Raw genomic sequence first — 26702 nt, forward strand, 5'->3', positions numbered from 1 at the left:
TCAAACTATATTTTGGGGGTACATTTTAACGAATTAATATGTATATACAGTCATGTAAATGTACTGGTAGAGATATTGTATACAATTAAGGGACCTGTGGTGTTGATCAAAATGATTAAATCCATCCTCATCAACAGATTAATCTATCTAATTTGACTAGTTGTGTCTACCTCTGATGAAGTCTTGTTCCTGTAACGTTAGCTGCATGCTGAGAAACCAAATGACTGAACCACAGAATTTTCTTAACTATCTTTGACTGAACTGTGTTCTCGCTCTACATAAACATTTGATTGTCTTGCAAATGCTGTAATTCATTTGCCATTCAAGGTAGGTTTATGACTTGTTGTTTTTTGCTTCGCAAGCTTGTGCTTATTTCTATTCTCAGATAAAGCTATAGCTATTTTAGAAACTACAGTAGCGAGCTAGCTGTATTGGCTAGCTGCACATCATAACATGAAATGCATCAACATCCACACAGCGCTGCGAGTGTGACCTAGTGCTAGCAATGTGTACACAGGTCTCAGAGCAAGCAGCCTTGTCCAGTATTGTACAGTAGTACACATTACATTTTACTTCTGGGTTAACAGAGATTATAGCCCCCCATAACTATATTTGTAGTGCAAAGTGTGCTTGCAAGCTTAGCTTCAGCTACCAATGATTGTAACCTCACCATACAGTGTGAGATATGTTATGAGCATGGTGATGTGCATATGATATTACTCTTAGATAACTTGCAGTAGTACTGATTCTACTGTCAGCTAACTTGTAGTGGGTCTGCCAGACATAACTGTCCATTCAAATTTCTTACTGATCTCATTAATCTATGATCTCTGTCCATTTTACAGCAGTATTATGTTGCCCTTGAAGGAGAAAGATAGACCAATAGTGAAGAAGCTGCTGGAAGCAGGATGCTGCGCCCGCTGTGTCCTGAGGTTCTGCTGCTTGGGTGTGCAGTCGGCCTACCGCCAGTCTTATGAGGCAAGTGCTCTTGCTGCATTGTATTGTCTTTGCACTTAAAGCAGGGACAGACATACAGACATTTCAGAGATACAAGTGCAAAGACAATTAAGTAGCTCCAACATTCTTCTTTGTAGGTAGCCTTGGTGTGCTCCTTTAGAAGAATTGTGCCCATGATCTAACTTGCTGTCATATATTTGGTTAACTGAACTGCTGGCAGACATTTTAATATATTTTCTGTTGCTGAATAATGTTCTTCTGTTTGTCATGCTCAGGATACAGCAAGGGAACTTTGTGCTTTCGTCAGTGATTCAGAGAATAACGAATCCCAAGATGCAGCCGTGCTGGAGCAGCACAAAGAAGACCCCCCTAGTAAAAAAATGAAGATGGATGCCGCAAAGACGGACATCCAATCAGAAGGCGACTCTGCTGTGGTTGCCACGGTGATGGAGGAAGGCGACGCCGAGCCAGCGGACTCGGACGTGTGTGTGGTGTGCCTGGGAGTTCTACAGCAGTTCTGTGATGAAGCCTATGCCATAAAGGTGTGTTTGGTCACTATTAATCCTATTGCATTAGGAGCCACTGTTGTTTTACACCTATGACTATGTATGTCTTTATGTGTGTCCCAAATGACACCCTGGTCAAAAGTAGTACACTATATAGATAATAGGGTACCATTTTAGGACACAACCTTGAAGATTAAAATGAAATGAAAGACCTTACTACCTGCCTAGTGATCAAATACCCCATCATCACCAGCATCAATCAATGCTCCAGGCTACCAGAATATGCCTCAAATACCACAGCTTGAGGCCAGAACCAACACTGGAATTTGGGGGGGGGGATTCATGAAACTGTTTTTGTGTGTGTGTGCAGATATCGGAGGTGGTGAAGGCCAAAAACTACCAGTTTGACACAATGGTATTGTCCGTCTCCCTACCGGCCCAGCTGTCTGTCAGAGAGGTCAGTGGTTACATTGTAGGCCTTGGCTGATAACTGATGTACCGCAATTGTCTACCTATCAGCTTACAGTATATCCAAATGGTTTGTCTCAAAACAACTTCCATTCAATAGAAAAGTATGATTATTTCAACCTCAGTTGATTCTGTCATAGCTAATCTGTCAGTCTAGCCTGGACCTGAGTCATTCTATACAGGGTGATGTGTGGCAGTGCGAGACTTCGATACAGTCAATAATGCAGTATCATGTCCCTGGGTTGGCCATTAGAGAGCATAGTTACCTCAAAGTTAGTGTTACTGCATCTGTCTACTCCAGAGTAGACTGAAGTGCAATCGCAAGAGCCATTGTTTCTACAGATGTAGCACTCCCATTAGGGTGTGCATGACGGATGCTTGTAAACAGACAGGGGGTTACTCATTTCTGAACATGTACCCTCCTCTCTCTCTGCCACACTCCTACAGCACTCTTGTTGGCTGCATGTAAAGAAGGAAGTGAGGTAAGTTCGCTACACCAGAGTGGCATCCATCTATCTAGCCTAATTTCTGTCCATTCAAGAAATCATTCTAATCTCAAAGTATCATCACATTGAAATATTACAGTGTTCTATACTATATTATGACCACACATCTTTCACGTTACCTTTTATAACGTCATGTCATGTCTTAACCCGTAAGAGTCTAAGTCAGGGGAGGGCGGGGTTCTACTAAGCTATATGGAATTGTTTTAAGAAGGTCATACCAAAGATCATTTAGATATTTGATTTTGAATTGTAAGACCCCTGGAAGATTCCCAAAAATATATTTTTTTTAAAATTACATGAAAAATGCTATCTGGTCTTACTGCTATTAGCCCATACAAACGCATTGAATAACAGATTCACTACATGGAACAACAGATAGTTCCCCCCAAAATAAATCTAAAGGAAGTTTATTCTGAAGTCTCTGTCCAATATCTGAGAGATATAAGAAAGATCAAGAAACATTTGTTGTTATTTTTTGGACTAAACAGTCTCCATATATACTTTTTCAACTTGTACGGGGGGGGGGGGACCATCCGACAAGTCTTGTGAGGCCTCTGGACGTCCTAGAGCAAAACAACCGACATGTACGTGTTCCTGAGACTCTCGCCCATATTATTTTGGCCTGGACCCTTTATTGCCGACACGGAGCCCCGCCAATCCATCATGACTGGTCTGCCGACGTAATCGTCCGATGTGGTTTCGACAGGCTTTTCCGTTGCGATGTCACCGACGACCCATCTGCTATCCCCGCCCCGCTAGCTTTCTGAACGCTGTGCCTCCCGCTCGCCTAGCATAGTAGCGACTATCGAATGGCTCCCGGACTCACCTATAGCTGCTCATTGGACCCTATGATCACTCGGCTACACATGCCTCTCTCTAATGTCAATATGCCTTGTCTTCTGCTGTTTCGGTTAGTTATTGTTTTATTTCACTGTAGAGCCCCTAGTTCAGCTCAACATGCCTTAGATAGCTCTTTTGTCACACACTCCACACATGGGGAGACCTCACCTGGCTTAGCTGGTGTCTCCAGAGATGCAAGCTCTCTCATCGTCATTCAATGCCTAGGTTTACCCCTACTGTACTCACATTCTACCATACCCTTGTCTGTTCATTATGCCCTGAATCTATTCTACCACGCCCAGAAATCTGCTCCTTTTACTCTCTGTTCCCAACGCACTAGATGACCAGTTCTTATAGCCTTTAGCCGTACCCTTATCCTACTCCTCCTCTGGTGATGTAGAGGTTAACCCAGGCCCTGTAGCCCCCAGCATCACACCTATTCCCCAGGCGCTCTCATTGTGTTTTATTCACTGCTGTGTTTTATTCACTGCTTTAGCACACTCCGCCAACCCTGATGTCCTAGCCGTGTCTGAATCCTGGCTTAGGAAGGCCACCAAAAATTCTGAAATTTCCAACTACAACATTTTCCATCAAGATAGACCTGCCAAAGGGGGCGGAGTTGCAATCTACTGCAGCGATAGCCTGCAGAGTTCTGTCATACTATCCAGGTCTGTGCCCAAACAGTTCGACCTTCTCCTTTTAAAAATCCACCTTCCCAGAAATAAGTCTCTCACTGTTGCTGCTTGTTTATAGACCCCCTTCAGCCCCCAAGCTGTGCCCTGGACACTATATGTGAATTGATTGTCCCCCATCTATCTTCAGAGTTCGTACTGTTAGGTGACCTAAACTGGTACATGTTTAGCACCCCGGCCATCCTACAATCTAAGCTAGATGCCCTCAATCTCACACAAATTATCAAGGAATCTACCAGGTACAACTTTAAATCTATAACCAGGAGCACCCTCATAGATATCATCCTGACCAACTTGCCCTCTAAATACACCTCTGCTTTCTTCAACCAGGATCTCAGCGATCACTGCCTCATTGCCTGCGCCCGTAATGGGTCTGCGCTCAAACGACCACCCCTCATCACCGTCAAACGCCTCCATAAAACACTTCAGCGAGCAAGCCTTTCTTATCGACCTGGCCCGGGTATCCTGGAAGGATATTGACCTCATCCAGTTAGTAGAGGATGCCTGGTTGTGTTCTTTAAAAGTAATTTAAATAAGCATGCCCCATTCAATTTTTTTAAACTAAGAACAGATATAGCCCTTGGTTCACTCCAGACTTGACTCCCCTTGACCAGCACAAAAAACATCCTGTGGCGTTCTACATTAGCATCGAATAGCCCCCGTGATATGCAACTTTTCAGGGAAGTCAGGAACCAATATACACAGTCAGTTAGGAAAGCCAAGGGTAGCTTTTTCAAACTATGAAATGTGCATCCTGTAGCACTAATTCCAAAAAGTTCTGGGACACTGTAAAGTCCATGGAGAATAAGAGCACCTCCTCCCAGCTGCCCACTGCACTGAGGCTAGGAAACACTGTCACCACCCTGCTCCAGCAGGTATATTTCACCTGTGGTGGCAGGGTAGCCTAGTGGTTAGAGCGTTGGACTAGTAACCGGAAGGTTGCAAGTTCAAACCCCCGAGCTGACAAGGTACAAATCTGTTGTTCTGCCCCTGAACAGGCAGTTAATCCCACTGTTTCTAGGCCGTCATTGAAAATAAGAATTTGTTCTTAACTGACTTGCCTAATAAAGGTAAAATAAATAAAAATTTAAATCTACAATAATCGAGAATTTCAATAACCATTTTTCTACGGCTGGCCAACTGTTACAGACCTATATCCATCCTGCCTTTCTAAAGTCTTCGAAAGCCAAGTTAACGAACAGATCACTGACCATTTCGAATCCCACCGTACCTTCTCCACTATGCAATCTGGTTTCCGAGCTGGTCATGGGTGCACCTCAGCCACGCTCAAGGTTCTAAACGATATCATAACCGTTTTCAACAACCTGGCCAAGGCTTTCGACTCTGTCAATCACCGCATTCCTATCGGCAGACTCAATAGCCTTGGTTTCTCAAATGACTGCAGTGCCTGCTTCACCAACTACTTCTCAGATAGAGTTTGGTGTGTCAAATGGAGGGCCTGTTGTCCAGACCTCTGGCAGTCTCTATGGGGGTGCCACAGGGTTCAATTCTTGGGCTGACTATTTTCTCTGTATTTATCAATGATGTCGCTCTTGCTGCTGGTGATTCTCTGATCCACCTCTACGCAGGCGACACCATTCTGTATACATTTGGCCCTTCCTTGGACACTGTGTTAACAAACCTCCAAACGAGATTCGATGCCATACAACACTCCTTCCGTGGCCAACAACTGCTCTTAAATGCAAGTAAAACTAAATGCATGCTCTTCAACCGATTGCTGCCCGCACCTGCCCGCCCGCCTAGCATCACTACTCTGGACGGCTCTGACTTAGAATACGTGGACAACTACAAATACCTAGGTTTCCGGTTAAACTGTAAACTCTCCTTCCAGACTCACATTAAGCATCTCCTATCCAAAATTAAATCTAGAATCGGCTTCCTATTTCGCAACAAAGCCTCCTTCACTCATGCAACCAAACATACCCTCGTAAAACTGACTATCCTACCGATCGATATCATTTACAAAATAGCCTCCAACACTCTACTCAGCAAATTGGATGTAGTCTATCACAGTGCCATCCTTTTTGTCACCAAAGCCCCATATACTACCCACCACTGCTACCTGTATGCTCTCGTTGGCTGGCCCGCGCTACATATTCGTCGCCAAACCCACTGGCTCCAGGTCATCTATGTCTTTGCTAGGTAAAGCCCCGCCTTATCTCGGCTCACTGGTCACCATAGCAACACCCACCCGTAGCACGTGCTCCAGCAGGTATATTTCACTGGTCATCCCCAAAGCCAACACTTACTTTGGCCGCCTTTCCTTCCAGTTCTCTGCTACAAATGACTGGAACAAATTGCAAAAATCACTGAAGCTGGAGACTTATATCTCCCTCACTAACTTTAAGCATCAGCTGTCAGAGCAGCTTACCGATCACTGTACCTGTACACAGCCCATCTGTAAATAGCACGCCCAACTACCGCATCCCCATATTTTTTTTTTTTGCACCCCAGTATCTCTACTTGCACATCATCATCTGCACATCTATCACTCCAGTGTTAATGCTAAATTGAAATTATTTCACCTCTATGGCCTATTTATTGCCTTACCTCCCTTCTCTTCTACATTTCCACACACTGTACATAGATTTTTCTATTGTGTTATTGACTGTACCTTTGTTTAGCCCATGTATAACTCTGTGTTGTTGTTTTTGTCGCACTGCTTTGATTTATCTTGGCCCCAGGTTACAGTGGTAAATGAGAACTTGTTCTCAACTGGCCTACCTGGTTAAATAAAGGTAAAATAAAATAAAGAATAAATAAAATGAGTGTGTAGCCCAAACTGTTTGGACGCTACAGACAGAAGTTGAAGATCTGCTGTACCGACTTCAGGGGTCGTAGAGTAAAACGGAGAACACCATTGTGTTCGTGAGAGTCTCATCTTTCCATAGAGTAATAAACCGTTCAGACACTCCAGACAATTTTGTGAGTAGGCCGAAGTTTCATGGTCTGACAAACACTGCTCTAGTTCTGTCACCTTTCACCTCCGATGCGGAAGTGATGGATCAAGGCGCATCCAATGCAAAAAAACAGTATCTCTAGATTAAACTGACAGGGCACGGACATCGACATTAGGGGTTTTTAATACTTTAATTAATTATGTTGAATTTGTTACCAAACAGGGAGAAGTCTATGTGCCTCGATATGGATGATGTCATCCAGGTGAAGGAGGCTTTCAAGTGGACCATGCAGGGTCTGGTGTCCAAAGAGCTGGGGGGCATACCTGTGGTGACCAAGGTCAGTGACCCATGACCCGGAAGTAGCCATACAGTAGCCTCACTTGCTGATGGGTCAGACACCGCTGTTGAAAAAGACTTGTCATACAGTTATGATATAATGCACTACTTGTGTCTATAGCAATAACCTGTAATGAGCTAGCCTGGTCCCAGATCTGTTTGTGGCCTTCTCAAGTCAATTGCTATTGACAAGAAAAACATGACCGGGAGTTGACATGGCGGCACAAACCGACTTGCACTCAGGCTAGTACTGTGATAAGTGTTCTCTCAGTAAACTTACCCTGGTAAAATAAAGGCAAATAGATCAAATGTAAGTGACAAAATTATATGAATTCCTGAAGGGATTGAATTTTTATTCTGGATTTTTTTGTTCTATTTTTATTACATTATTTATTTTCCTCTTCATCCCACAGATCAATCGACAAACTGAACAGTTTGAGGTGGGCGTGGGGTTTACACACCCAGAGACAGACTCAGACTGCCACTTCCTGTAAGTCCTCCAATCACACTACTCAGGGAATAGATAAGATGAATAGATTGACTAGACAGCTAGATGGATGGAGGGAGGGAGGGATGGATGGATGGACGGACTTGCGGAAGGAATGATTGACTGACTGATAGCAAAATACATGTAATATTGAATGTAATGTAGCATTTTTAGGAAACTACATTCTACTTCTCTGCTTTATTCTTGCAATCAGGGCTGGCATCTGTTCAGACTGCTTCAGACCAACTAAGAACAAACAGGTGAGTGAAAAAGCCAATTGGAGCCATGTCACGTGACATTTGAGCAAAATGGGTCGTTGGTATAAATGGTTTTGATAAGTTCTGTAAATGTTTTCGTCCAATTGCTTTTTTGTTACCAATGGCGACATACCGCTCATTCTTTGTCATTCCATATCTCTCTGTGTTACTGTCTCTTCTCTGATCTCTAGTTTATTGTCTCACAACAGAATGTCTTCACTAGAATGGCCGTGGTCAAAGCCCTCGAGAAGGTTTCTGATGAGAAGTTTCTAAAGTAAGTAATCACGTTATTCTTGTTTTTTTTTTTTACTGTTTCTCTGTCTTCACTCTTTTGAGGGAACTCACAATCTAACTACATCTATTGCTTAATGATATTTATTTTCTCTCTCTAGAAAGTTCCCATGTCCCCCTACAAGGCCAGCGAGCAAATGCATCGCTCAAGACGTCCAGTGTCTTCACGTTTCTGTATTTGTGGCGGGTAAGGTTGTTTATGACATCCCTTTTGGGTGATTTGAACCAAAGGAGGGCTTTCAGATTATCAAGAGTGGGGTCTGTTCACATTACACTTCAGGAATGTATTCAGTTGGGGGCGAATCCTAACATCCACTTAGGTAAGTCAAATTTTCACTTAGTCCCCCATTGACATCAATGCATGACTAAGTAAGGAAAAGTTAGGATTAACCCTTCATGCTTTGGGATTTTAGGGTTTGAATTGACTCCTTTTTTGTCCCTGTGTTTTTAGGGAGGTACAACAAGTTCTCCCGCACCCTGCCCCAGACCCCCTGGGTGATTGACGGAGAGAGGATGATGGAGTCCTCGGTGGAGGAGCTAATCGCTGCCCCCCTCCTCTCCTCTTTCCGGGCCGAGGGTGAGCGTATACTGGGTGGTGTTCAGAAGGCCAAACCGTAGCAAAATGTTTTGCAACAGGAAACAAAAATATGTGTGCTTATTGGATGAGTTCAGGTAGAACCTCCTTGTTTCGCTCTGTTTCTAAACGTTTTCTCCTTACTGAACCTGGTAGGCTCTACAAATTATTACCTTGTGATAGACAGACCATAGTGATAGGTAGAGGGCCCAAAAGCCTGTTTTAGCATGGGCAGCGCCATTGAGAACTTTCACCATTTTGAAGTAGTCAACTGGTGGGACTTCCTATGGGTTAAATTCCTATCGGTCCATCCAGGTCATCAGAAGGGATTAGCCAATGAATTATACTCGTGAGCAAACATGCCATAGCTGCAGGTGGTAGTCAATCAGCAACCTTGGCTTCATACCTGCTCAAACACACTACAGGTAGCAGTATGTACCCTTTCAGTTCTTTTGCCAATTCGTAGAAGTAGAAGAAGAAGAAAATGGACTAATTCAAAAGAGATGGCCTAAATGGCACTGCCCATGCTCTCACTGATGCCATAATGGGACAGATGCAATGATCCAATGTCTATCTAAGTCAATGAGAAAGACAGATCCAAAAGAAAGACAGATCTACACTGGTGAATGAATCTGGTATCTCAAGTAATGTCTTTCTCCTCTTGTCCTTCTGCTCTTTGCAGGGTTTAATTTCTCCTCCTCAGGAAGGGAGGACGTGGATGTGCGGACACTTGGAAATGGTCAGACACACAACATACATATATGTTCACACATCCTCAGTCCTTGTTTCCGTCAATGTGGGGTGTAACGGAGGTGTCTCCCGCTTCGCAGGTCGTCCGTTTGCACTGGAGCTGCTAAATCCTCACAGAGCCAGGTTCAATAAGGCAGAGGTCCGACAGCTGCAGGAGGTACACACACAGCGTCTCTGCAGGGTCACACACACACAGCGCCTCTGCAAGGTCACACACACACAGCGTCTCTGCAAGGTCACACACACACAGCGTCTCTGCAGGGTCACACACACACAGCGCCTCTGCAAGGTCACACACACACAGCGTCTCTGCAGGGTCACACACACACAGCGTCTCTGCAGGGTCACACACACACAGCGTCTCTGCAGGGTCACACACACAGGACTTGACCACAGCCCTATCTTTTCTTCTCACAGACCATCAACCAGTCCTCTGACAAAATCCGAGTACGAGATCTACAGATCGTAAGCAGGTGAGCGACGCATTAGAAAAATGGGTCTCACTTCTGTCCAGAGACCTAAGAATGATGCTGACAGGTCATACTGTTTGTGTGTGTGTGTGTGTGTGTGTGTGTGTAGAGATGCTATGGGCCACATGAAGGAGGGTGAGGAGGACAAGACCAAGTCGTACACCGCCCTCATATGGACCCAGAAAGCCATCAACAAAGACGACATCACGTTCTTAGAGGAAACCAAAGTGAGTGTTAAATGCTATTTTTAAATGACATTATATTTGCATATAAAATCAGTGGTTAAACATCTTGGTTGTAGTTTATTTTATGGTATGTGTTCTATAATCTTTGGTTTACTCATTCAGTGTAAACAGTACCTTAAAATAAAGTTCTGCCTACCTACGATATGTGTTGATATTCTTTGGCTTGGTCATATAGGAGTTGAAGCTAGCTCAGAAGACGCCACTAAGAGTGTTGCATCGCAGGCCGCTGGCCGTCAGAGAGCGCGTCATCCACACCATGAGTACATGCTTCCTGGACGCGCATCACTTCCACCTGAAGCTGCGCACGCAGGCAGGGACGTATCCTTTACACAGAACGAAGCGAAACAGTGCGATACACCAATAGTCATACACAAACCCACACAAGAAGGGAGGTGTTAAGGTTGAGACACATTCACAGTTATATACTTACACACACAATAACATATTAGATTGTTTTATCTTGAACAACTCACCGAATGTCTTTTACCTTAGCTGTTCCCAGTTACATCAAGGAGTTTGTCCACGGAGACTTTGGTCGCACCAAACCCAATCTGTGTGATCTGCTGAAGACTGAGACTGATATCCTAGAGCTGGATGTTGAGGTGGGCATTTTAGAAAGTTGACAATAAACGTATCTAGCTTTTTGTGGGATATTAAAATAATACTCAGTGCACAGGGATTATTGTATTAAAAATATTGAGACAGTTGAAAAGTGAATCATTTAAAGGGATAAAGCGATTTTACTTATTTCGATATTGGTTTCCTTAACTTGAAAGCAGTCTGTGCTTTCAAGCTAAGGAAACAAATATAGGAAATTGCCAAATTATGATTGAACATGCAGGTGACTCAAAAGGGTTCTTCTGAGTTGAGTCTTTCTCTCTCTCTGTGTGTTCCTCAGTCTGTAGATGTGGACTGGCCACCCTCCATCCCGGAGTGAGCCTCGTCTTACTGATGCTGTTGGGGATGCCAAAAGGAGCCCTAGTTCTGATGGGCCATACCTTCACCAATTGGACCCCCACCAACTCTGTTTAGCTCAGTTCCACTGATCTCTAGATGATGTGTCAATATATTTGTTTGTTTTTCTTGAGGTCAATACAGATGATTTTGAAATGACTGAATCTGTGCAGCACGTGCACTAAGCTGAGGCCTTGAACTGATCTTAGATATACATGTCTTTGAGAGCCATAGCAGGGACTGGGTGTGAATGGCACTGCTGATGGATAGAACTACAATCCAAGTTAATTGCACCCTGGTGTCCCAAGTCTGAATTAGTCCCTTATTAGGAGAGGATGAAAAGCAGAAGTGGTTCAACCCTCTAGGACAGACATTGAACAGCCCTTTTATAGAGCATCGCGGTAGTATATGGTCAGTATTTTGTGTTTATTTTCCTCAGTTGATTTACAGAGGTTTTTGTTCAGCCTTAAAATCTATTGTTTACCCATGGATTGTCCCATAGGCAAAAGTAATGCTATACTTTTTTGTATGAATGAAAATATTTGATTGTGATGTCTCCCATCAGCATAATGTTCCCCATTGTACATCCCATCCAAATAAAGGCCTGGGTTATGTTGTTGTGCACACAATGGAATACTTTTTCGAACAGAAAACCAAAAATGTTGCTTCATTTTGAACAAGTCCACAACAGTGTTTTATGTTAAAGGGAAATTTCAGGATCTACTGCCCCAGAATCACAGGATCTCGTGGATAACATTTTGTCTCTTTGTGCCATTTGAAGGGAGTTGCTAACTAGCGTTAGCACAATGACTGGAAGTGTATGGGTAGCAGATACCCATAGTTTTCCAGTCACTGCGCTAACACTAGTTAGTATTGGCTTGTGAAACTACTTCTTGCTTCCTTCATACTGGAGAGAGAGAAATGGTATCAATGAGTTCATGTGATTCTGGGAAAGTAGATAAAGGCCTCTGCCAAAATCCCGAAGTATCCCTTTAATGTAAGCTCTCAGTCTCATCAGGAGAGTGACACTAAAGACTTGTGGTGAGCAGAGTCACAGACCTTTGCATTGTTTAAGACTGGTGCTTTTTGAGGTGTTTAAGTTCAGAGTTTGCCATTATGTAAATGCAAGCCAGGCCCATTGAGACACTGGTAACTGCCCGTGTAGATGGAAAAAGAAGGCTGAGCCTTTTGGGTAAAACACAGGAAAATCTGTCAGTGGAAATGCGCCAGTAGTTTCTTCCTCCCGGTTTGTTTTGTTTGGTTCCTAATGAACATGACCCTGGATGAGATCCTTGCTGAACATTGTTTAGGGAATTGCTTTCCAAAGGGAACAGAATCATTGAAATATCAGAAGGGCAATAAAAAATTAAAAGATTTACACCATGAAAAACCCTGAAATGTATTCTTTAATTTAATTCAAAATAAATACTACCACGGCAATGCAAGTCCACTATTGGTTTCTTGCCCTAATGTTTTGGTAAGAAAACAAACAGGCAAACAATCAAAAAACAATTGGATAAAAAACCGACTTTAGTAATGCATCCAACAATATCATCCTTCAGCGACTGAAAGAGAGGTGCCTTTTTGACTCTGAACAAGACTGGGTAACACTGCCTAGAATGACAAACATAAATAAAACTAGTACTATGGTACAAAAAAAAAAGGGGGGGGGGGGGGGGAATGGTAACAACCTGATGTAACCATATATCACTGCAGAATTGACCATGGTCCCATTTGAAAGGGAAAAATAAAACATTACAATGGGTGTCAATCCATTCGACCAACAGCGAAAAGAGGTCTCATCTCCATGGAAACCTCTTCTGAACAGACAGGTCGAGGCGACGATGACAGCCACAAAATGGGAGCTTCCAGCCAGTCTTTAACATTGTAGTTTACGTTGTTTTAACCCAAAACGTAGCTCTCAGTCTTTCTTTTCCTCCGGTCTTGGTTCTCGTCAGCAAGCTTGAAGTACAGTCACACACATAAGTTCATGTCTGGCCAAGACGCCACTAAGAACAAAAAAAGGCATTGCATATTTACATCACAAAAGGTGTGGGGGGGGGGGGGGGGAACTGCTTTCCTTTTCTCTCTCCATTCTCATCCTATCATCATACACAAGTATATTCATGGCTCAGTTTCACATGATCTGTGGCCCAACATGGTTAGAAATTATTGATGCCTTCCGCCCACCTTGTCGATTTGGGAAGAAAACCAAGGGTATGTGTGTGTGTGATTGATGGGGAGATAATGCTTTTTTCTTTTTTTACAGATACAGTTTTCATAGTCTGTCACAAGTCATATCAGCAGAGCTCAGAGCTGGCTCTGATGTTAGTGTGTGTGTGTGATGACAGCACAAGGTGGACCTGTATAAGCCACATTCCTTGTGTAAATATCCATACCACTATTTTTTCTATAGCTATGAAAATAAGTTATTAAATCAAATTACTGTGGAAAAAGATGCAAAAAAAGGCTTGTATATTCATAGTAGCTTTTCCCTGATGGGTGTGTAAAGCTAAACTGGTAGCTGAGTTGAATGCGGTTGTGCTCTGTGTTGCCTGAGTGAACCGTGCAGTATCTGGCAGTTTAGTGTTTCTGTCAAACAATAACCAAGTAGAAATCTCTGGCTGAAAAAGAAAAGGTCAAAAAGGATGAAAAGAAATAACACTAACAATGAAATAAACTCCGTCAGTTCTGTCTTTTTTGTTGTTTTTAGTAGACAGTGATTCTCGTTGCCATGGGATTGGAGAATGTGCGCCGCCATGCCATTGTATATGAGAAAAATAATAGTTTGAATGAGCCACAAGCCCCCCGACCCAAACCCTGTCTGTATGATACGAAACATCTGCACACGTAAGGCAACATTTTTGGTTTTGTTCCCTAGAACGGCTCTTCCAAACCAAGTGCAAAAAAGTTGAAAATAAAATAAAAAACGGACAAAGAACAGGTCGACAACCTAATACTGACGGATAAAAATACATAACAAAAACATTGCCTTCTGCAGTATATAGCGTTGAAAATGTAAGATAATTTTTTTTTTGTGTGGAGAGACCAGCTTGAGTCTATCCCACTGTGCAAAACCCCTTTTATAGTCCCTAAAAAGACGACTTCTCCCAGTCTGCACTTGAATACAGAGAAGGAGAAAAGAGGGGAGACTTTTCCTAAAATGGCTACGTGTTTTCCTCGAAACGGCGGGGGGGCGATACTGGCTGACTGGCAATGACTTTCACTCCCGTCCACTGGCCGAATACGAGAATTGTGGGAAATGAGGCCTCCGTTCGCTGTCACCCTCGCCCATCCCGTCTTCATCGTCTGCAGAAAGAGAGAAATGGGAGGGGGAGAAGGACAGGTACATCTGGGCTCAATAACAAACTTAAGTTAAGGCTGTTATAACCTGCAATTAAGTTTCATTACTTAGATGCACTTGAGTAACAGTTTTATCTTAGAATCACTAAATAACACCCAACAAGTCAACAGACTAATCATCCTTTCAAATAGTAATTGCTGTGTATCATATGCTACGAATGGACCTGTCCGTTTGCGGGGGAGTCTATGGCAGAAAACCCCTATTCAAAAAAAGTGGGCCGACCCGTGCTGAGGGAGCCGACGGACACTTACATTTTTCCGGGGGAGTGATGGTGATCGTCTGTGCTGTGAACTCCTCATCAAAATACCGGGTGTCTGTCTCTGAGGAGACCTGGGGCATGAAGGGGGGGACCAACTAGGGGAGAGGGAAGGGACACCGTTGTCACATGTAATATATAATTGATATGCCATTTAGCAGACGCTTTCATCCAAAGCCACTGACATTAGTGCGTGCATACATTTTTGTATCGGTGACCTTAGCAGGAATCAAACCAATGATCTTGACATCATGCTTAATCAACTGAGCCACACAGGACCACAGTGACATACTAATGTCTGTGCCTCGTGTGTGACATGTCAATATTTGCATATTTGACTGGAAAAACGCTAGTCATTTTGACCTGCATGGAATAGTCTGAATTTGTTCAAGTCAGTGGGAGGGCACAGAAATTGTGAAATCGTACACGTAAGTGGTCAAGTGAAGAAGACTCACCTTTTTGTCGTAGACGTCTTGCCAGTCTACTGCCACAAAAAAACTGTGGCGCATGATCTCCTTTGCGTCGTCTGGACCGCCACCGAGTCTGTCGGAAATGTAAAAAAAACTTACAAATGTGAACACTTTCTAGAAAGCTTGTCGTGAAACAAGACAAGAACATGAGCTAGGTGCAAATCCTGGAATAGCATCATGTGGTGAATGAGAGAATGTTCTCCCTTGGGTTTTCCACTAACCTAGCAGCCTCTTAAGCTTTTTCATCAAGCTTTTGAGTGACAAATGGCTTTGTATGAGAGCGATAAACAAATGAAAACAAATGCGGTAATGTAGTATTTCATAAAGTAGGAGCAGCGTGAGCCAGTAACTCCTATACAAAAAAAAATACTATTTAAACTAAACTAAAATTAAACTAAATTATGGGAAGTTACAGTTGAGGGCTGGTTAGCTGATTAGCATGAGTCAATAACCCATTTCAAGTTGATCTGTTATGAAGTAGGAAATGCATTGTGTCAAAACTATTTGGCAGAGTTTGTTGGCTGATCAATGACCCAGCTTCGTATAATCCCCCACTGGAGCCTTGGTGTGTGTGTTGTTCTGTATGTGTACCTGTGCCTCTGTGTGTACATCTCTCTTGCTTCAGTGCATGCATGCAACGCACTGTCTGTGTCTGTGTGTCCGAGCGTCTGTTTCTAGCTCTCTCTGTGTGTCTGTACCGTTTGTTGGGGTCCTTGATGAGCAGGCCGGAGAGCAGAGACTTGGAGTCAGAGGAGAGCGTGCGCGGAAACTTGATCTCCTCCATGAGGATCAGCTCAAACAGCTTCTCGTGGTCCTGGTTGTAGAAGGGCAGCCGGCCGCACATCATCTCATACATGACCACGCCCAGACCCCACCAGTCCACTGCCCGGCCGTAGTCATTGTCCTCCAGCACCTAGCATAGCATAGGGACACCACACAGTGCGTTTTACCCACTTCATATGTATATACTGTACTCTAGTCAAGGCTCATCCTATTTAACAACTGCATATTTATTGTCCATAATGTTTATACACACCACCACATATATATCAGACTGACATTGCTTGTTCTGAGATTTCCTCTTTTTATTTGGGGGACTTCTGTGTATTGTTCGGTATTACTACACTGATGGAGCTAGGAACACAAGCACTTCGCTGCACCTGCGATAACGTGAAAAATAGGTGGACTTTGGGAGCATGGAGCAATGGGCGTCCACCATCGGAGCCCCCCCGGGAGCATAGGCCGTCCACCATCGGGGCCCCCCCGGGAGCATAGGCCGTCCACCATCGGGGCCGTCCACCATCGGGGCCCCCCCGGGAGCATAGGCCGTCCACCATCGGGGCCCCCCCGGGAGCATAGGCCGTCCACCATCGGGGCCTCCTTGGGAGCATACAGCATTCATAACGTTCTTCTCTCCACCTCACTCTTTTCTGTGCAAGGGCTTTTGACTCTTGCCAGTCGATCCCCGCTTTACTCAGCATTAGTATGTAGTTAATATATATTAGACACCTAGAATATTTCCTCCCATAAGAAAACCTGGATATATCTTACATGGCATTTTGGGTAGTGTAGTGTACATCAATGTGAGCTCTGACCTCTGGAGCCAGGTACTCTGGCGTGCCGCAGAAGGTCTTCATGGTGGCCGCGTCTGTGATGCCCTCTTTGCAGAGGCCGAAGTCCGTGATCTTGACGTGTCCATCTTTATCCAGCATCAAGTTCTCCAGCTGCCAATGAGCATAAATACCATATCATATGTTGAATATATGCCCCAATAATATATCCATCCTCAACGGCATGCTCTTTTTATATAGTTTAAGTCAAATTTTCACTTAGTCTCCCATTGGACTTAGTTAGGATTGGAAGTAAGGATTCACCTCTAAGAGAAGTTGTAGAATGGTGTTATGATAGATATAGAGATGACTGTCCATATGAATGCATGTACCTTCAGATCGCGGTACACTATCTTGGCAGAGTGAAGGTAGTCTAAAGCGGAGACGATCTCAGCTCCGTAGAATCGCGTGCGGTCCTCAGAGAACACTCGCTCTCTTGACAAATGGAAAAACAGCTGCGGGGGGGAATTTTTATTATTATTTTTTAAATCGGGAAAGAAAGGAATAAATGGTAAAAACACGTAACAAAATGTAAAATTATTTAAAGTTATGTTAAAATCAAATATATATTTACACATCTGCATATAAAGGTATAGTTCCATTCACTAATAGCTCTCTAAAAAAGATGTCCTGGGCCAGTATTCACATATCGTCTCAGAGTAGGAGTGATGATATAAGATCAGTTTTGCCTTTTAAATCAGAATGAATAGGAGGGGGACTTGATCCTAGATCAGCATTCCTAATCTGAGACGGTCCCTGGAAATAATTACTTCGGCTCCCGGAAAGAATTCTACATTGTGGAAGAGGAAGGTGCAACTGTCTCAGGGAATCCTCATCAACACACCTACAGTGTCTGGGGAAAAAAGTGCTCATCTTTCCCCATGTATCTCAGGTAGCACAGGCATCCCTTACCTCTCCTCCGTTTACATACTCCATGACGAAGCACAACCGGTCCTTGGTCTGAAAGGAGTACTTCAGAGACTGGAGAAAAATAAGAGTTGCACCATCGCTGTTGTTTTGTTTCTTTACATCCACACAAACAGATGTTCATATCTAATGACACGTGCAACAGTAGAACAGCTTAAACGTTTATTCAATCAGACTTTGCTTTTGACTGAGTCTGTGGATGCATCCCAAGTGGCACCCTATTCCCTATATAGTGCACTACTTTTGATCAGAGCCCTATGGGTGCCATTTGAGACATGGCCTCCAAGTGAATAATACAGGCTTACAGTATAAAGTTTGCCTTTAAGTCTTTGCTAAACAATACTCACGGTTAGGAATGGATGCCGGGTGTTTTTTAACACTCTGCTTTCTGTGAGGGTGTGAGCAACTTCGTCCTGCATTACAAGGAAAGAGAGGAAAATCCAGAAATGGGGGTAGAGAGAGAGAGGGAAAGAGAGCGATAGAGAACAGGAGAGAAAGACAGAATGTTAGGATGTAGAAGGTGAAAAGGTGCCAAATGGAGATATCTGCATCCATTCCAACAGGGCTCAGTTCTTTCAACCAGTGTTTCTCGATCTCCAGTCTGTGGGATGGTCAGACACTCATTTAGTCAGTTCTATAGTGCGAGTTTAAATGTACTTCCAAGCAGAAAAAAACACAGTTAGAGCTTGCAGATGTACATGTACACATTACCTCGACTGAAAAATCCGTGCCCACGCATATTGACTCTGTACCGGTACCCCCTGTATATAGCCTCGGTACTGTTATTTTACTGCCGCTCTAATTATTTGTTACTTTTATTTTTTACTTAACATGCATTTCTCTTAAAACTGCATTGTTGGTTAAGGGCTTTTAAGTAAGCATTTCACTGTAAGGTCTACACATGCTGTATTTGGCACATCATTTGATCCCTAGTATAAAGAAGGTTGAGAAAAACTGCTTTACACCAGCCAGTACCTTGGCGATGATGACTTCCTTCTTCAGGATCTTCATGGCGTAATACGTTCCGCTCGCCTTCTCCTTCACCAGAATGACTTTCCCAAAAGTGCCTTTGCCCAGTAGTTTCAGATAGTCAAAGTCATTCATTGTCTGTCAGAGAGAAGAGAAGATGAAAGTACAGGAGAAAAGAGTAGAGAAGCCTTCATTGAGATGAGAGAGACAATCTTGGTTGGTGTTTACGTGCCTATCTACCAATGTATGACCTGTGCTCAGTCCCCAGGGCGGCTCACCTTCCGTTTGTGTTGGCTGGTGGAGGTGTCCATCTCCTCCTCGTTGACCTCGTTCTCGATCTGCGACGTGGGGCTGCACAGGCTCCCCTCCTCCTCCTGCTTGGCCAGGGAGTCAGCCACCATCTGGATGGCCTCGGCCCACTCATCCCTGGAACCAACCAACAGCAGCTCACTTTAATACACTGCTATACCGTGTGTGTGTGTGTGTGTGTGAGAGAGAGATGTATGTATGCATGCTGAGGAAAGCACACATTTAGAAAAGTGCAGGGTACAAAACAAATGCCATGGAGAAATCTAGAGACATACCCCCATTCTGTCTGGATGCTCCCGTGGTTTGCTAAAACTAGTTACGTCAAAACATGCAACTGCTGCTGTGGATGTTTTATGTTTAGATTAACATGTTTAGGCAGCATCTAAACAGTGTTTAGGTATTTCACTTCATTTTTCAATGGCATTTTCCCTAAAAGCGAAATATTGAGGAGGCAAGGCTGTAGTAGAGGGAGAGAGGAGAGAGTGAGAGAGAGGGTGACCCACCTCTCATCAGGCGTGTCCACATGGAATGTCCTCTCAATAACCGTGGTCCACTGCAAACAGCGGATGATGAACGTGTTGGGCTTGGGCCGCTCAGTCTTCATCAGCTGACATTCTGAGGAGAGAGAGAGAGAGAAAGAGGGTGTCGAGAAGGAGAGGGCAAAAAGAGGGAGAGCGAGGTGGGAGAGATAGAAGGTAAAAAATAAAATGACAAAGCATCACAGAATATAGTGTTGTATTATATTCAAGTACCACTACTTAGCTCTGAACGTTTGACAGGGACACATTGGCTCTAGGGAGTGCACACTGCCTAACATAGGAACCTTCATTGAATTTTTTAAATGATGAAATGTCAAATGTAGTACAGTGCCTTTGGAAAGTATTCAGACCCCTTGACTTTTCCCACATTTTGTTACATTACAGCCTTTTATAAAATGTATTAAATAGTTTTTTCCCCTTCATCAATCTACACACAATACCCCATAATGACAAAGTAAAAACTGGTTTTTATACAATTTTGCTAATTTATTAAAAATACAAACTGAAATATCACATTTACATAGGTATTCAGACCATTTTTGGCAGCAATTACAGCCTCGAGTCTTCTTTGGTATACAAGCTTAGCACACCTGTATTTGGGAATTTATCGCATTCTTCTCTGCAGATGCTCTCAAGCTCTGTCAGGTTGGTGTCAGGTTGGATGGGGAGCGTTGCTGCACAGCTATTTTCAGGTCTCTCCAGAGATGTTTGATCAGGTTCAAGTCTGGGCTCTGGCTGGGCCACTCAAGGACATTCAGAGACTTGTCCCGAAGTCACTCCTGCGCTGTCTTGGCTGTGTGCTTAGGGACGTTGTCCGGTTGCAAGTTGAACCTTTGCCCAAGTCAGAGGTCCTGAGCAGGTTTTCATCAAGGATCTATTTGTACTTTGCTCCTTTCATCTTTCCTTCGATCCTGATTCCTGACTAGTCTCCCAGTCCCTGCCGCTGAAAAACATCTTCACAGCATGATGCTGCCACCATCATCATGCTTCACCGTAGGGATGGTGCCAGGTTTCCTCCAGATGTGATGCTTGGCATTCAGGCCAAAGAGTTCAATCTTGGCTTCATCAGACCAGAGAATCTTGTTTCTCATGGTCTGAGAGTCTTTAGGTGCCTTTTGGCAAACTCCAAGCGGGCTGTCATGTGCCTTTTACTGAGGAGTGGCTTTGGTCTGGCCACTCTACCATAAAGGCCTGATTAGTGGAGTGCTGCAGAGATGGGAGAACCTTTCAGAAGGACAACCATCTCCAGAGAGGAACTTGCGCTCTGTCAGAGTGACCATCAGGTTCGTGGTCACATCCCTGACCAAGGCCCTTCTCCCCCGATCGATCAGTTTGGCTGGGCGGTCAGCTCTAGGAAGAGTCTTGGTGGTTCCAAACAGGTTCCATTTAAGAATGATGGGAGGGCACTGTGTTCTTGGGGACCTTCAATGCTGCAGAAATGCATTGGTACCCTTCCCAGATCTGTGCCTCGACACAATCCTTTCTCGGAGCACTACAAACAATTTCTTCGACCTCGTGACTTGGTTTTTGCTCTGACATGCATTGTCAACTGTGGGACCTATTTTTAATACATTTGCAAAAGATTTGAACAACCTATTTCGCTTTGTCATTAAGGGGCATTGTGTAGGATTTTTTATTGATTTAATCAATTTTAGAATAAAATGTGGAAAAAGTCAACAGGTCTGAATACTTTCCAAAGGCACAGTATATTGTAATCCAATACACCCAACACACCAAGGGGCGGTTTCCCGGGACAGATTAAACCCAGTCCTGGACTCAATCAATTTCTATGGAGATTCTCCATTGTGCTTGCTTTTTATTCCAGGACTAGGTTTAATCTGTGTCTGAGAAACCGCCCCCAAATGGTCTAAAAATGGAGACTGACAAAGGCGAGGAGGACCTACTTGCTACAGAGAAGTTATTGAGGGGATAGGCCAGGTCTGCGTCCTGGGGTTTGTCTTTGTAGCCGATGAAGGATCCGTCGGTCTTCAGCAGGAAGTAACGTGGCCTCCAGTTCTTTATGTACTCACCTGCAACAAGTCCAGCAGGGATTGGTTCATACTGGAAACTTAGCTTATCAGTTTTTATAGTTACTGACTGACTGACTGGCTGGCTGCAGCAGTGGTCAGACCTTCGCTGCATCCTAAATGGCAATCTTTCCTTTATAGTGCCAGGGCTATGGGCCCTGGACAAAAGTAGTGTATTATAAAGGGAATGTGATGCCATCTGGGATGTACCCTTATGTACAGCTTTAAGTAAGTGCATTTTCATTCAACAGTATGGCACGATTCATTATGGTTCAAGCAGGTTAATACATAATTAATTAATACACGAGGGTCCATGCTGGTGTTTTCTTGCAAGATGTCCATGTGGACACTGTTGTAGAAGAGCTCCATCTTGCTAATAGGCTATATGGTATCATGGAAGTTTTTTTAATTATTTTTTTAACCACAAGTGACATAGTGTGCAAAAATACAAGTATAAAACGGATTGTTTGCTACTAGTTTAACTCTAAACCACTTGCTACCCTTCAGTGTTTAGAAGACTAACTGAATTTTGTACAAGCACAAAAGTGCCTGAAACAATTCAGTGGCTCCTGGGCTCTGAAAGGAAGGAACTGGAGAGTTAAGCCATCCTCCAAGAGCTCAAATTTGTCTGTGGCAGTGTCACAGCCTGAGGCTAAACAATATAAAAGAGACACACACACACTGCACGCACACACAATCCATGTGTTCAACCAGTCAACACAGCTTAAAATCCTCCAAACCACATGCTGTGCATACTAGCTATAAGTCAGGGGGTTGGAACCGGTTCAGGGAACAGAACCGAAAACCGGAAAATAACAAAATGAAACTAAAGTGATCGAAACTGTTCCGGAACAGAACCGTCATATTATAATCATGGGAATCAGTTAATAATGTTATTTTATGTTCCGGGCATTTTTTTCTGGTCCCATAAAAATGGCAACAAACCGCCTATGCAAAGCCCTTACTTCGTCACTCGGAAACGTATTCCCGTGTCGACCTGCCAGCTGGAAATCTTTGCCAGTGTGTGTAGGCTACCTGCCCCTCCGAAGCACAGGCTACTGATGACGTTACAAGTGTGATTCAGAAATTAGGGAGACAGTTTTAATTAGAGAAGAATGGATTAACTTTTTCAATGCTAGTTAAGGATACTATATAGTTATCACGTTTCACATTGGATTAATTAACAACAAAAGTTAAGACGTGTTTTTAATTCTAGTGCAGCTCTGCACACACAAGTTTGTTAGCTAGCTAGCTAACGTTAGCTCTAGTCCAACATTAAGCCAACTCTAGGAAGTTCAAAGAAATTCAAAGTTCCTTGACAGAAGCTGCTTCTTCGTAGGTATAATTCTGTGGGCCTAATTCAGATAATGCATGTCATAACAAGATGCCCTGCGCTTCAAGACAAGCCTCCTCCATCTTCTCTCGCCTCAAAATTTCAGTCGCATCTCTCGCCCTGCTCTATCCACACTGATTGGTGAAGTAATTTAATGTTGAACTAAATGTTTTTTTTTATTTGTTTTTTTCAGAGGATTAAAAAGGAATGATATAAACAGTACTTTTTTTGTTTCAAACTGGTTCAGAACTTTATTCTGCTGTTTGGAACAGTGGAACGTAACGAAAAAAATAATGGTTCTGTTCAGAACGAAACGATTGGGGAAATGATTTTGGTTCCAACCCCTGGTTATAATATAATATTCCATTTATTCCCTTCCCTGTTTGTTTCCATGTTTATGTATATAAAGGTATGTGGGAACTGGGGGTGTTTGAAAAGGGGTGTTTGTTTTCTTGATGTGAACCGTGAAAAAATATATTTTCAAAGACTGTAAACATCACCGATCATCAAATCAATCGACTCACCTCTCTTCTGAACCCAGCCTTCCTTGACAACGTTTTGGTCACTCATAGTGGCTTCGCCTTGACCGTCAGCCCAGTGCTCAGACCCAGGGGGGTGGTGGGTCAGCAGTCCTGACCTTGCTGTCTCTTCCTCAGACACACACCCACTCTCCTCTCGCCGTCTCTGTGTGTGTTGTCTCGGGCTGTTTTTTCCCCAACTCCCTTGGCCCTCTCTTTTTCTTCTCGCTACCTCCTCTCTACTCCTGTTTTCCTCTCACTCTTTACTCCCCTAATCGTCTCTCTCACACTGCCTCTCTTTCACTCTTGTTCTCCACGTCTTCCTTTGCTCTCTCAAGGCACTCCAGCGGTGACTCAGCCTGGAAGGAAGCAGGGGAGAGAGAAGGGGGGAGGAGGTCCATGGATCGCTCTCCACACACACACACACACATACACTACATCCCCGCTCCCCTCCCGTTCCTTTACAAACACTTATGTGAGAACTAGAGTCATTGTTAAGACCCAGAATGCGCTTCCCGTCCCGTCCCCTCCCTGCCCACCGGCAGATTTGTCCCCTTTCCTCTCTTTCCCTGCTCTTTGGCGGGCCTAAAACTGCTTATGCAGCACCATTGATCAGATTTTCTTAAAGGTACACATCCTCTACGGCCAACTTGTGTCTATTCTGGTTCCGAAGGATTATTCTAAATGGTCTGTTAGGATATACACAAACATCAGAGGCAAGGTCAGAGCCGCGTATAAGGTCCACGCAAGGCTTTGCCGCTTTTGAACTTAGATGTTCTGAGTATCTACGACACTGTTAGATAATGTGTGCCTTGAGGACTCTACATAGACTTTGTTTGATTGAGCGACATATGTGCTTTGATGGCAATGAAAGAACCAAATAGCCTCGAGTATACCACCCTGCATCCCACTGCTGGCGTACCTCTGATGCTAGGCACGTTTGGTCCCTGGATGGGAGACCAGATGCTGCTGGAAGTGGTGTTGGAGGGCCAGTAGGAGGAACCTTTCCCCTGGTCTAAAAAACAAAACAAATCACAATCACCAGACCTCAAACCAATTGAGATGGTTGGGATGAGTTGGACAGCAGAGGGAAGGAAAAGCAGCAAACAAGTTCTCAGCATATGTGGGAACTCCTTCAAGAGTGTTGGAAAAGCATTCCTCATGAAGCTGGTTGAGAGAATGCCAAGAGTGTGCAAAGCTGTCATCAGGGCAAAGGGTGGCTATTTGAAGAATCTCAAATATAAAATATATTTTGATTTGTTTAACACTTTTTGGGTTACTACATGATTCCATATGTGTTATTTCATCGTTTTGATGTATACACTATTTTTCTACAATGTAGAAAATAGTAAAAATAAAGAAAATCCCTGAAATGAGTAGGCGTGTCCAAACTTTTGACTGGTACTGTATAGAACTTGAATCCCAACCTAGCCAGTCTGATGTCTCTAAAAGCATTTATCTTCAGTTACTTTTCACTGCGTATATTTAGATGTGACTAAGTATGATGGCTATTGGCTACAACGATGAAAACATTAGCACAGACCTCAGTCAATCAGTCTAAATCCCAATAGGTGATCAATGGGAAAAGCAGCCAGCATGTCAAAAGCATTATGTAGGCTTAGTCTACAAAAGGATTTCATTCTGGGTACACAATCATATTCAAGTTCAGAAACCGCTTCTGTGGTCCAATTCATGTCCTTTGTGGAGAGTAACCAGTGATACAAGGTGCCAAAATAGAGACCAAATTGCCTGTGACAACCTATGAGTTTATTTTTGTTCAAAGTGAAGCACTACTACTGTACTAGGAGAAAACTGCACAGTGTTTTGTTGTCAGGGATTGGATACCTGTCAAAAGCAGCCGACTGATGTGAAAGACCTGGCTCTGGGATGGAAAATAAATTATATCAATCCAATGACAACAAAAACAATGGCTGACATGACCAGACTTTCATTTTAGAAGCCATTACAAGTCACATGTGCAGACCTTTTCCGCAATAATCGTATCTGCCATCAATGTACAAGACATGGATAGGCCTTGCACCACAGAGAAATAAGCAAATATTGAAACAACAGCTTTTGTTTCAAGGGCGTGTGGTGTCATTTGCTATTACATAATAACATCCGCCTGCCATAACGTTACACACTTAATTATACAACAATAATAAGAGGCACAAAATCATTACTGGGTAAAGGGTGATTTTTAAATAATGTTCACGTGCCCAAACAGACAAAATGTCAAGTGTTTGGGGGAATAATTTGAAAACCGAGCTAGCTAGCCACTGAACGAGGCTAACGAACGTAGCAAACGTTAGCTAGCAGCTAGCTGACAGTCTCCTCTTGACGTTTTGCCCTTTTTACGACTTCCTACATTTATTCCTAGGTCGTTATCGTTTTTAAAAATATATATATTGACCATAGAAACATGTGGATTTATGTTTTAATAAAGACAATTTGTTTAGAGCGCAAAAACTGGGCCGAAGCCAAGCGGTAACACCACCCCATCATTGTAGCTCACGCTTGAGAATGCCCGAGCCCTCCCGTTGCAGCATCCCAGCAGCATCACATCCCAAACTTGCAAATGACGTGCATTCATGCTAGCTAGCCCGCTACAGGCTAACGGTTGTTCCCACCCATTTTACGTTGAAAATATGCTTCCACAGGCCCCAAAATAATGAACCCCAAACACAGGGCTTCTTAAACCCGTTCTGCTTTAATTTTTATAATGAGTATTTATTACAGTGACATAGCTTACCTGGCAGTCGAATAATGATAGCTAGGGACACCCCCCTTCGAGCGCTTGCGTGCTTCCAACGCAGCAAAATATTTGGAAAGAACAGTCAGTCAGTGATAAAAATAGAAGGAGGACCGTGATCTATCCATTGCTGCTGATGCTGCGGCCAATTATAATGCCCGAAAATAATACTTTGTCGACAGAAATTGCGGCGATAGTCCTCCCCGGCTCTGCGACTAGCTTCAGCAGCTGCCGCTTGTTCTAAGGAAATCTCGTGACGTCACGTGTAGCCAGATTTCGGACGACTTCCCTCTCCTCACGGCATCCATTCGCTTTTGTTGGTCCCGGCTTTTGTTGGTCCCTCTCCCCCTTGGCTTGTATGTTTGCATGATCAG

The 26702-nt window shown here is 43.6% G+C and overlaps 2 protein-coding genes across 2 annotated transcripts; one reads left to right on the forward strand and one right to left on the reverse strand.

Moving 5' to 3' along the window:
* The first annotated feature begins 38 nt into the window (after nt 1-38).
* On the forward strand, nt 39-13583 carry pus10 (pseudouridine synthase 10). The gene is made up of 18 exons (XM_020481184.2): nt 39-327; nt 846-978; nt 1233-1499; nt 1834-1920; nt 2379-2413; nt 7113-7227; nt 7640-7716; nt 7928-7973; nt 8180-8244; nt 8363-8448; nt 8713-8838; nt 9518-9574; nt 9666-9742; nt 10003-10058; nt 10165-10282; nt 10476-10618; nt 10803-10902; nt 11199-13583. Exons 2-18 carry the CDS (start codon nt 853-855, stop codon nt 11235-11237), a joined length of 1620 nt encoding a protein of 539 aa, XP_020336773.1. The 5' UTR covers nt 39-327; nt 846-852; the 3' UTR covers nt 11238-13583.
* Nucleotides 12643-26626, reverse strand: LOC109889623 (RAC-gamma serine/threonine-protein kinase-like). Its single transcript, XM_020481196.2, has 15 exons — nt 26329-26626; nt 24499-24591; nt 23583-23935; nt 21603-21728; nt 19663-19774; nt 19129-19276; nt 18857-18988; nt 18229-18294; nt 17867-17935; nt 17287-17409; nt 16940-17068; nt 16043-16257; nt 15330-15417; nt 14870-14972; nt 12643-14563 (listed from the first exon to the last, which is right to left on the reverse strand). Exons 3-15 carry the CDS (start codon nt 23626-23628, stop codon nt 14478-14480), a joined length of 1443 nt encoding a protein of 480 aa, XP_020336785.1. The 5' UTR covers nt 23629-23935; nt 24499-24591; nt 26329-26626; the 3' UTR covers nt 12643-14477.
* Nucleotides 26627-26702: the final 76 nt, after the last annotated feature.

This window comes from Oncorhynchus kisutch, linkage group LG1 (genome assembly GCF_002021735.2).
Source record: "Oncorhynchus kisutch isolate 150728-3 linkage group LG1, Okis_V2, whole genome shotgun sequence".
NCBI lineage: Eukaryota > Metazoa > Chordata > Actinopteri > Salmoniformes > Salmonidae > Oncorhynchus > Oncorhynchus kisutch.